This window comes from Epinephelus lanceolatus, chromosome 21 (assembly GCF_041903045.1).
Source record: "Epinephelus lanceolatus isolate andai-2023 chromosome 21, ASM4190304v1, whole genome shotgun sequence".
Taxonomy (NCBI): domain Eukaryota; kingdom Metazoa; phylum Chordata; class Actinopteri; order Perciformes; family Serranidae; genus Epinephelus; species Epinephelus lanceolatus.
The window spans coordinates 9,583,890-9,595,441 of NC_135754.1; the positions used below are offsets into that span (position 1 = coordinate 9,583,890).

General features: G+C 40.3%; 2 protein-coding genes across 2 annotated transcripts; one reads left to right on the forward strand and one right to left on the reverse strand.

Moving 5' to 3' along the window:
• Window positions 1-325: 325 nt before the first annotated feature.
• LOC117247097 (uncharacterized) lies at window positions 326-8,132 on the forward strand. Its single transcript, XM_033611305.2, has 16 exons — window positions 326-882; window positions 1,201-1,308; window positions 1,586-1,661; window positions 2,894-3,050; window positions 3,233-3,278; window positions 3,396-3,454; window positions 3,560-3,595; window positions 3,775-3,827; window positions 3,926-4,058; window positions 6,080-6,294; window positions 6,389-6,434; window positions 7,262-7,327; window positions 7,428-7,487; window positions 7,589-7,674; window positions 7,864-7,958; window positions 8,041-8,132. Exons 1-16 carry the CDS (start codon window positions 846-848, stop codon window positions 8,073-8,075), a joined length of 1,308 nt encoding a protein of 435 aa, XP_033467196.1. The 5' UTR covers window positions 326-845; the 3' UTR covers window positions 8,076-8,132.
• A 47-nt stretch (window positions 8,133-8,179) lies between these two features.
• LOC117247098 (histone H3.3A) lies at window positions 8,180-10,390 on the reverse strand. The gene is made up of 4 exons (XM_033611306.2): window positions 10,237-10,390; window positions 9,264-9,395; window positions 9,000-9,153; window positions 8,180-8,896 (listed from the first exon to the last, which is right to left on the reverse strand). Exons 2-4 carry the CDS (start codon window positions 9,389-9,391, stop codon window positions 8,768-8,770), a joined length of 411 nt encoding a protein of 136 aa, XP_033467197.1. The 5' UTR covers window positions 9,392-9,395; window positions 10,237-10,390; the 3' UTR covers window positions 8,180-8,767.
• Between the last annotated feature and the right edge of the window lie 1,162 nt (window positions 10,391-11,552).

The following is an 11,552-nucleotide window of genomic DNA, read 5'->3' on the forward strand; positions in this document are numbered from 1 at the left end:
ATCTAACCAGTAAATAAAAGGTTATGGTCTCAGCTATAAATAAATATATTTTAATGTCTACAAATGGTTTCTAAAATGAGGTGAAATGCTGTGTATTTGTGCCAACCAACAGATCTGAATATTAATTCAAACAAAAACCAGAAAACATGAACATTAAATAGAATATCTGTGACCTTTAAATGGACAGAAAACCGCCAGTGTACCAACCAACCCCGGTCTCCCCTAAAGATGTAGCTGTGTTTGCCTACTTTTTTCCTTTCTTTAAATAGGCCTACCTATTCAACAACCCTTGTGTTATTTCAAACAGGTAGGCCTAAAAAGCCTCACACTGCAGCAAAGCAATGCTCTCGTTTACCTGTTTTCAAAATCTAAAATAAAATAATGGAAATTAAAGCTCGCGAATTTGAAAGTAAGGTTTCAGTCTTCACCTCACACTGTGTCATTGAAGGCACCACGACCGTTTATATTGTTGGAAGCAGAACAGCAGATGTCACTACAGCCAATAAACACGTCATATCTTACTGTATTTCATTTCGAGGCACAGAGAGCGTCTATAAGCTCCTGGGTCCAGGTATCACTGGATAATAATTCATTTGTAACCGGTATCCCCGACAGGTGATCATTTCATTGTATGCGTCTGTTCCAAAGACACACTATATGACACGGTGTTAAATCCAGCTGTCCACCCTCCGTGTCTCGTGTCTGTGCTGGCTTCTGAGTGATGGGAAGGTGCCTCGGTATGTAAGGTAGCCTACACGGAAGTGTAATTACAGCGCGTGTCGCTGTGCGTAAATGACAGGAGATTTTATGTATCTGTTGGCAACGACCACAGCTGGTCCCCAGACATGGCACCAAAAGACCCTCTGCTTGCCACCCTCAAAGGTAAGGAAGGATACATGCAAACATAACGCAAACGTACTGTTTTTGGATTCATTACAGCTGATCGATTAGTCCAGCTTTGCGCGCACCAAAACAAATAACTGTCTTGATCATTTGAGTTTTACCTCCGATGCACAAAATATTTTTAACAGGGCATACGTCAGTCGGTTTGTCTCCTGCACAGCCCCTCCTGTGAGGGTGCTAATGTGTGAAATGTTGATGATCACGCACGCAGATTGCATGAAAAACGTGTATTTTTGGCCACAGTCACGCGGAGCGACAACAGATCCACAGTGAAATGCGTGTTTTTGTCCCTCCCAGTGTGTGTGCTGAACCTGCAGTCACATGGAGAGACGGTGTCAGACTCCAACCCTCACCTCGCCTCCTGCTGTGAGCTTCTTGAGCTGGTCCTCAGGAAGGGGCTCCAACGTCAGTATCCCTATATGTGCAAAATACCATATTTGTGTATTTGTAATGATCTTAACCTGGGCTACATAGTGCTGAGAGTTGCTATATTGCAAATTGTATACCTGGCATACGTATTTCAGGATGTCAGTTTATGCTTCAAGTGGTTGTAATGGTATACAAGCACAATATTTGGGTACGTAGTTTGATGTATTGTGAATATGTTAATAATAAATCATCTGAAGCACTACATGTGAAATAGGTTTTTGCAGTAAGAACTGAGTGTGTGTCCTCTCTCCAGAGCCAGTTCTCAGTCTGGTACAAAGAGACTACTGGCACTGTTTTGAACAGCTTATCCACCAAGATGCCTGCGGCAGGTAACAACACCTTGCTTAGATTATAGGATTTTCAACACTCATAACTTTACACTATAACAGTTATTACTCCAATGGAAATGTCACAGTTTCCAGGCGCGGAGCAGGGAGGTGGCCTCTGGGGCTCTGGCCCCAACTGTTTTCTCAAAAGCCCTAAATCTATGCTGTTCCCCGCAGAAACCTCTGTCTGCCTCATATTCAATTCAGAGGCGAAAACCACATTTACTCGGCATTGTCGGGGTCCTTGATTAGCAATTAGAGCAGCCCAGATTATTATGGGATGGATATTTAACCCTTTATGACCTGAGCATGGCTTTATTTCTTTCAAAAAACATGGGAAGAAGGCACTGAGCAATGAAAGACAAAATGACCCAAAAAAAAGAAAAAATCAGCAAGAAATTAGTAAAAAGAAAAAATTGAAAACAAGAAAATTTAGACAAAGAATAAAATTTAAAAAATACAATGAATAGACTAAAGAATAAAATAAATATAAACAAATAAAATAAATCAAAAAGAATAATGACAAACAAGGAAATCAAGGAAATAACCAAGAGAGAATTCTAGAAAATTATAATACTGTAACATAATTTTAAAATATATTAATATATTATAATTGGTGTTGTTTTCCCATAACTTTCTCTTTTTCCCTATTTTTTAAATCTAAATATTTTCCAAATCTACTTATTTTGATAGTTATTATTATTTTGTAACTATTATTATTATTGTTATAATTTGTAGTGATATATATTTTTTGTTTTGTATTGTTGTTTTTTTGCAATTTGTGGGACATTTCTTACCAAGTTGCTACTACCGTGTTTTTGAAAAAAAAAAAAAAAAAAAAAAACCACACCAATTTGCTCAGGTTTCAAAGGCAGCTTTTTCAATAAAAAAGCTCGATTTTGATGCTTTTTCATGCTCTCTGACACCTTATTTATATTCAAAGCACAACAAATTCCATTGTGAATTAATTTCTTTTCATTGTGAAGTAGAAAATGGTCAGTGGGCCACCCTGCATCTGGCCCATGGGCCGTAAGTCGAGTATCACTGCTCTACAAGATGAGTTTTTATTCTGCAACTATCATGTTTCTCCCAAATGATGCATTCTATTATCTCAAATGCCTTAAAAAACAGTGCATATAGCAGCCTCTCTAGGTTTGGGCTGAGCCCCCAGTGAGCCCCTGACTTTCTCAACCCTTGTTAATACCTGTTTTCTGTGCTGATGTGCTTGTGTGTAGGCTGTCCGCCCTGTCCTTGGTGGTGGAGCAGACCAGAGTTTGCAAAAAGCTGCTCTCAGCTCAGGGCCGAGGCCGCTACCTGCTCAGATTGGCCCTCAGTCGCAAGACGTTACCACAGTTCATCACACATCTGCTGCACACACCCAGAATCCTTGAGGTCGGATACATGGACCAAATTCATTCTCTATGACACATGATGCTTTTTCTGGTTATGCTTGTGTATGTCTTTTCCTGGCACTGTTAGGTGCTCTGGGCAAAGTGTCCACCAAATATGTCCATTGCTGAGTCTCACTAATAGACTAAAACAGCTTTTGTTCATACTGTTTCTCCTCCCTCCAGTGGTACAGTCCGACAATGTCAATCCTCAGGAATGAGGAATTTGTGGGTGAGGCTTTTTACTTGATCAGATTGTTTCCACCAAACACTGAGCAAAGACAAGGAAACTCTTGTCACCACTGGCACTCATTGTAAAACATAAACAACACTGTTTTCTCTCTTCCAGAGCCTTTCATGTCGTTGCTACTGGTCCTCTCTCACATGGAGTTTAAACTCAACATGGAGGTCAGTTCAGCTCCTTTATCTACACCTTTATTTAGTCAACTGTTCTTTCAAACCACTTTAAATTCAAATGGCTCCATACTAACCACCTCTTGTCTCCTTTCACAGAATTGCAGTTTTCTGGATGAGAGTTGGCTCCTTCCGGTAAAAAACAGTGATTATTGTTTGGTAACTCACAGCATCATAATGTTAGTATGGTTTTGGTGGTCATGGTAACTTTAAGATCCCTGGAAAGCCATTAAAGAAATCTCACAAGCAGGACACATTGCAGTGAGATAATGGAAATTGGACTCCCTCTGTTAATTGTCTGTATATGTTTCTAGGTGTGTGAGACATATGAAGTAGTGCCCTGTCGGGAAGTAGGGTTGGTGTTGAGGTTTGTGTCTTACACTCTACAACGTACCTCTTTTCCATCAAGTATAAATGGACCTGTTCAACCTACTGCATCATCTCCCACTTCTGCCTGTCTCTCAGGTATCTCCATGGGCGTGTCTTCGTCCTCGAACTGACACCTGGTAGTCAGGCTCATGTCGACAAGTTTATCTGCCCTGGTGACATCATTGATGAGATCAATGGGACCTCACTGAGGAATTCCAAGAATGGACAGGTATCCTAAAACATGCAGTTATAGAGAGCTGTGGCAGGAGGCATTATGTTTTTGAAATGTCCGTCTGTCTGTCTGCATGTCTATCCCATTTGCAATCTCCTTAAAGAATTCCAATTTCTGAAAATTTGGCACAAATGTCAACTTGGACTCAACGATGAACTGATTTTGGTGGTTAAAGGTCAAGGTCACTGTAACCTCGGATCCGTCTCATTCTCGTGAATGCAATATCTCAGGAACACGTGGAGGGAATTTCTTCAAATTTGGCACAAATGTCCACTTGGACTTGAGGATGCGGTCTGTCTATCTGCATGTCCATCTCATTTGCAATGTCCTTAAAGAATGCCTTGAGGCAGTTTCTTAAAATTTGGCACAAATGTCAACTTGGACTCAATAATGAACTGATTTTGGTGGTTAAAGGTCAAGGTCACTGTAACCACACATCTATCCCATTCTCGTGAATGCAATGTCTCAGGAACGTATGGAGGTAATGTCTTCAAATTTGGCACAAACGTCCACTTGGACTTGAGGTTGAACTGATTAGATTTTAATGGTCATGGGTTAAAGGTCACTGTCACCACCCAAAACATGTTTGGTGCCATAACTCAAGAATTCACATGCTAATTATGACAAAATTTCACACTAATTTCTAAAAAGATAAAATGATTAAGCGACGACAAAAGGTCAGCTTCACTGTGTTTACGATGTTCTGCAGAAACTCTTTGCTGACCATTATAAAACGCCATAACTCAGGAACATAAGGCGAGACATTTGGTCAGATAGAGAAATGGTAACTCTAATCTTTGGTGTCTGAAACTTGAAACTGTGCCGATTGTATAGATGTTTGCTACTTGGTTGAAGATGTATGTGTGTGTGAAGCATCCATCTTTTTGAATTTGTAGCTTCTTTGCAGCAACATCCACGTTTGAAGCATTGTCTACTGTCCTACAAATGAGTCTGGACAGACCTGGATGTAACTGTCTTGACAAGGTTTGTCCTAGGTTTTTTTTAATTTTTGTATAGAATAATGCAGGTATCTGAGCATCCCACATTTGATCCCTCACAGATAATACAAGACTGTGCTCGCAATGAACTGACGTGATTAGACCTCTTCTCAGAACTTTATTGGTGTGTACTGACTGCTTGATAGACACCTCCCTGAATCTACTGTTGGTTTTGTGGCACCAGTTAGGGTGGGACAACTTACACTTTATCATTTTTTTTTATTACATGTAATTTGCACTGTGACATTGCGCAATTCCCAGCACAGCCACTCCCAACCTGAGCAGAACTCTAATCAGTCAGAAAAACTGAAAACGCCTTTGTGGGTGTGAAGGACTCTTTTGTTAACCTGGTGAACATGATTCCATGTATTTTACTAGAAGGAGTGCAATGCTGAAAGAAAACATCAACAAGAAGAAATAAATCACCTGTTGTGAAATTCTTATGTTTTCTGGCAAAAATATAGAATTCAACGCAATACTTCACCCCCAAATTACCATCTGTAAATCAATTACTCCCTGTGTTAGACTGAATTTGTAAAGAAAACTTTGTCATTCTTGCATGCCTCCGATGAACAAAGAATCCAAAAACTGAGAAATTTTTGATAAAAAGAAGTCATGTGGGTCCGCCTTTAACACTAGCTAAACTATATTTTTAAAAAATCCATTTAAATATTCTCACACAGCTCGTGCAGTGTTATCCAAGTGGGGTGACATGCTGCAGAGAGATGTGGGTGGGAATTGAGCCCACTGCCACCACAGCAAGGCCACAACCTTTGCACATGGGGCACCTGCTCTACCAGGTGAGCTAGTGAGCGCCCCAGTATGTACACGTCCTGTGTGTATTGTCCCAGTGATGGAACCAATGAGACACAGGGTAGACACGCCCTTGACAAACCCTTTAAGCATTTTCATCACTTTGAAAAACCTGCCGCTCTCAAAACAATGTTCACGCATACTACTGGACAAATCGTAAAAGTTGTTGTACGTAGAGTTACAGTACATTCTCTGTTTTTTTCCCAGGCAGGTGTCGTTCTGTCTCGTCTGAAGGGCTGCCCTCTGTCCATCAGCGTTCTGCGGTGGAGGGCTCAGGATGGGACAGTGTATCGGCCCATTATCAAGCTCCTGCGGGCCCTGACGACGGAGAACCCCACCCTGCAGCTTGGTCCTGCTCCCTCCCAGCAGTCAGCCAACAAAGACCAGAGAAACTCTCCGTCACAGTGTCTCAAAGAGGGAAGGCAAGTTGGTTACCGAATTCTCAATGATGATTTCAGGCACATTTTGTTAAGTGTGCCCTTGACATTAAAACACTGACACACCTCTCTTCCACAGGATTGTGTACATTGTGCAGTATTTGGGAAAAGCAAGCATTGGAACGGTAAATAATTACTATTGTTTAATATTTAATATGCGTTCAGTCTTTGTGTATATATGCGTTAAGCCCTGTTTACACCTGGTATTACCATGTGTCTCGGTGAATTGATCAGGGTGGACAGCTCTAAATCTGTTCAAACCTAGCATTACAATGCATCTCCATATGCATCACAAGTGGCCACTTGTGATCAGATCTCACATTCTTGCTGTATATGAAAATAAAACATACACCATTTATGTTTGCAAAGACCAAATGTGTTGTTTTTAACTGGCAGGAGGCAGCACTGCACTTACTGCGCCTGCAATGCCAGGAGTTAGAAGAAGAAAAACAAGAAGTAGTTTGCAAAGGCCTTGGCATGCAGGCAGAATCGAAACAGTTTCTTACAACGTGAATGTATAAATAAGTCCCTTTTTATCGACCAATCACACTGACGTGACACGTACAACAACAATCACTGAGGTAGAACTGCCAATTGATATGAGTTACGGAGATAAGTGAAGTTGGCATGGTTTTTTCCTGTTGTCATTTTTTGTAGGTGGAAAGTAGTGAGACTGTGCTGTGATTGGCTTACAGCTCACTTGCAGCGGTTAGTGCATGGAGATCATAGTTAGGGCTAGTACTAGCCAATCACAGCACAGCAGGATAGACATAAAAAAAATAGTGGGATTCATAATGATGTGCGTCTCAAAATCCACCGAGGACACATTGGGCTCATTCACACATGTAGCTGTCCACCTGTGATCAGACCAAGATGCATGTAAGTAGCAGGTGTAAACAGGGACTTAGTCTTTACTCTGTTAGTACTGATAACTTGTCTTATCCTCTTTTAGTTTGGGGGCAAGGAGGTGTTACAGCAGGGCATTAAAGAAGTATTGCAGAAAAACCTGCCTAGCAAGGTAATGACACTGCTCTACTGCCTCGGGGCACGTTGGTCTCTGTCATCTCTGCAAGGTGTTTGTCAACATCAACATGCACTCAGTGTGTTTTGTCTCGCAGGAAGTGCTCTTAGATATGAAGGAGACGCATTTGACATGCACAGATAGAAACAGTAAACAGGTGAGTAACACCATATGATATCTGTCAAAATTAGTGTTTATGTACCTCTTTGCTCGTGTTTTTCTGGCAGCATTTACATTCTTTTGAAATGTTTTCACCAGGAGCTGTTTGAGCATCACTATCCAGAGATTTCATGTGTAGGAAGATATGGTCAACCAGACTACACAGTATTTGCATTCTGTGTGGCGTAAGTATTAAATTTACCTACTAAACCTACTATGCAAGTGATTTAAAAAGAAGAAAAGCATACACTATATATGCAAGTGTTTTCCACACTTGCCTCCATAGAGACATGATGCAATACCCAGACCATTATATCGGTTGTCATTGGCTGGACCCATATGTTATCTAAGCATGTGATTGGCTCTGTTCACAGAGACTCCCCAGAAACCCCTGAGTCAACAGGCTTCTGCTGTGTGGCACTAAGAGCCAGCAGCATCAAGGAGTGTGAAGAGGTTGTCTGCCGTATTGGTGAGGCATAGCAGTTAGTGTGCATTTCATAATTTTATGATAACTATATAATAATTTTAAAACCCATGTGTTCTTCTTGCAGCTACTGGTTTCAAGCATACTGAATGGTTTGTATGACAACCCAGTGGCCAACTGTTCATTTGTAAATAAAATGTCAACTGTGTTTAAAGATCATGTAAACACTGTATTACTGACTGAATACAACTACACAACACAAAGCATTCTACTCATAAAGACCTTTAATAGAAAGACATGTGACAACATTTTCATAAATAGTATTAAATGTAGCTGCCAAGATTTTATGTCGAAAAACACGTAAAAAGCAGTCCAGAAAAATATGGGAGGGGTCTGCCATGCTCCCAGTCATTGAGTGCAGAGCATCAACTGTAGCAGATAATACCCTGACACTGCAGTGAGATCAGCTGAGCAAGACATGCTGGCATATTTGTGAGAAGTGGTAGATGAGTGATGAGACCCTGGACCCCTGCGGAAGATGTGAAGAATGCATCCTCGCTTCAAAAGACAACTCCATTCCCAGAGGGAGTCTGATACCCACAACTTAAGGTGGTATTATGGCTGACACATGTAATGACCCATGATAAAATAAAAAGTAGATAAACCTACTGCACAACATTCCATACTATCCTAGGTGTACTCAGGCTTGTGGAATGATTGATGGCATTGTCCCAGTCTAAAATACAAAAATTCAAAAGAATTAAAAAAAAAATACCCAAGAAATAAAAAGTCCACAAAAATGGTTAAGTACGATAAATAGGATCATTTGTCTTGACATTGCTGCCGCCAGCTGCTTAGGCCCTCTCTCCCCTTATCCTGCGAGCCAGCTGGATGTCTTTGGGCATGATGGTGACACGTTTGGCGTGGATGGCGCACAAGTTGGTGTCTTCAAACAGACCCACCAGGTAAGCCTCACTGGCCTCCTGTTAAGAAAACAAAAAAAGACTTTAGAGGCAAACCAAATACCCTTTATTTGTCCCACTGGTACTCAAGACTTCACTGGGACTAATTCCATGTGGTATTTACCTGAAGAGCGCCAATGGCAGCACTCTGGAAACGCAGGTCAGTCTTGAAATCCTGTGCAATTTCTCTGACCAGACGCTGGAAGGGCAGCTTGCGGATGAGCAGCTCAGTGGACTTTTGATAACGACGGATCTCCCTCAGAGCCACGGTTCCAGGCCTAATCAAAAACAATTTTAGTGCCATTATTCAAAACTGAATGACTGGTTGTATCAAGGTATAGGTTAGATTAAGGACTATAAGGCATAGTGTAAAAATCAAATACTTCACCTGTAACGATGGGGCTTCTTCACTCCTCCCGTGGACGGAGCGCTCTTCCTGGCTGCCTTGGTGGCGAGCTGCTTCCTTGGCGCCTTTCCTCCAGTAGATTTACGGGCAGTCTGCTTGGTACGGGCCATCTTGCTACAAACAGGACAACAACGAGTTGTATTAACTGCCTAAGAACGAGTTTCGCTACTTAACGTGGTAGTGCCAAATCATACAGACCTGGTTTTATTTACCAAGCTAACGTGCTAACCCAGACTAGCGTACAAGCTAATACAGCTAGCATATAAGCTAAAGCAGCGCCCCTCCCCCCAGGTTCCAACCACTGGGAGGCGTCTGGTTCGCTCCGGTAACGCTACGCTCCATCAACGCTAGACCCGACTACCAAACAAGGCCTAAAAATGTATATTAAAAACAGACTACAAGTTGTTATCAGGCAAGTTTAATTGACGTTGATACAATCAGTGCTGTGCTATGCTAATAAAAACAACAATTTCAAAAGTTTATGGTCCCACAGCGACCAACAACAACGGCGTCAAAACAGTCTCAGCCCAGCCACTCAGTCTTTCCTTTTCGACTTCGCCATTTTCACAGTTTCTCATTTCACCCCCAGTCGACATTGCCTCGATCCTGATCAGGCGACATTAGCTTACATTACATTACATTACATTATTAGCTTAGCTAACAGCAATTTTTAGCCAACATTAATATTTTTGGTTAATTCCAACTAAGCCAATGTGATCGCTAGGGTCTAGTTTCACTTAAAAGACCTAATGTTAACCGGTGACGTTGAACCAGAAACCGTAAGAGACTCCATTGTTCTATTTTTAGCTAATGCTAACGTTAGCAAGCCGCCATGTTAGCCTGTTTGTCAAACAATGACTGTAAACGGAAACTCGATCCGTGAATACATAGTAAATTATGGGAATCGATTTCACGTATATTGCCTAACGTTAAACAGCAAGGCAGTGATATTTACCTTTAGGACGTCGGTTGGGTCAAGGCAGGAGCCGTCAGTGATAGTCTTCCGTTGGTGACCGCGGAAAATGAAAAACGGTGTGTGTCGGAAGAGGGGGTTGAGGCCGAGTATATATACTTTATCGTGACGTCATTCTTGTGAAATACGACACGCTCATTGGTTCACCTTCAAAGCTGATGTCAAGGCAGATGCAACAAATAAGAAAAAGAAACAACAATGTTAAAGTATCCTAAAGACATCCGATATAAAAATAAGACTATCCTCCGTCACACATGGTTCAATAATAGAATACTGACAATTGGACAATTTCTTAATAAAAATGGTTATCTGGTGACCTACAAAGACTTTCTGGATGAATCCAAAAGACCTGTAAATCCAAAAGTGTGTGCCATTGTTTTCGATGCTATACCAGAAAGTGTCTTTATATGTCTATGACCTGTTAATTTTGAAGACTGTGTGGAAAATATGTGTATTGTTGAAACTAATAAGCCTGTATTAAAAGAGACGTGCTCAAACAAATATAATAAAAACACAATAACTTGTGTTTCTGTCACTTCTATGTGTTTTTGTTCTTCTTTATTTAATGATACACAGTGTGAGAAGCATGGAAGATTTATGATATATAAAACTATTTTAATATCTCTTTGATATTTAACGAATTATCTTTGAAGATGATACATAGAATTTAACCTGTAAAGCTTGTGTTGAAAAGATTCAAGCTGAATATGGATAAGTATTTCTTATATATATTTGTTCAACTGTACATACACCAGAATGTTTTAGATTAATGTTGCCAATTTCCTTAAAAAAATGAAGACAAATGTTGATGTTTCCTATATTTTGGTCAAATTGAGATTGGCGACAGTATGTGGGTTTTTTTGGTTGGTTTTGAAAATTTCTTAAGAAAAATGGTCAGAAACCAAACTGACTTTCCAAGAACAAAAATCTATTAAGACCTTTAATTTATTATTATTTCTTAATATGATGCATAAAACAAACTCTGGCATTATAAAATGAACATTTAATTATTATGCCGTCTATTTTTTTGTTGGTTTTTGTCTTTTAATTTTTTTATTTATTTATTGTTTTCAATGTATCTGTTTTTCTGAAAACAGAATTTGAATTTGAATTTGAATGAATTTGTGTACAATAAAGAAAGTGAAAAAAAAAACAAATTTATGTAGCGCTGTCATACAATGTCAGTGAATGATCTAATATCGTAAATATTTCATCTGCACGGTAATTCGTGAGGTAATGATTGGACTCCATGTCCCATAGTTCCGTGCTGACCCTTTTCTACTACTTCCTCCTGTCTT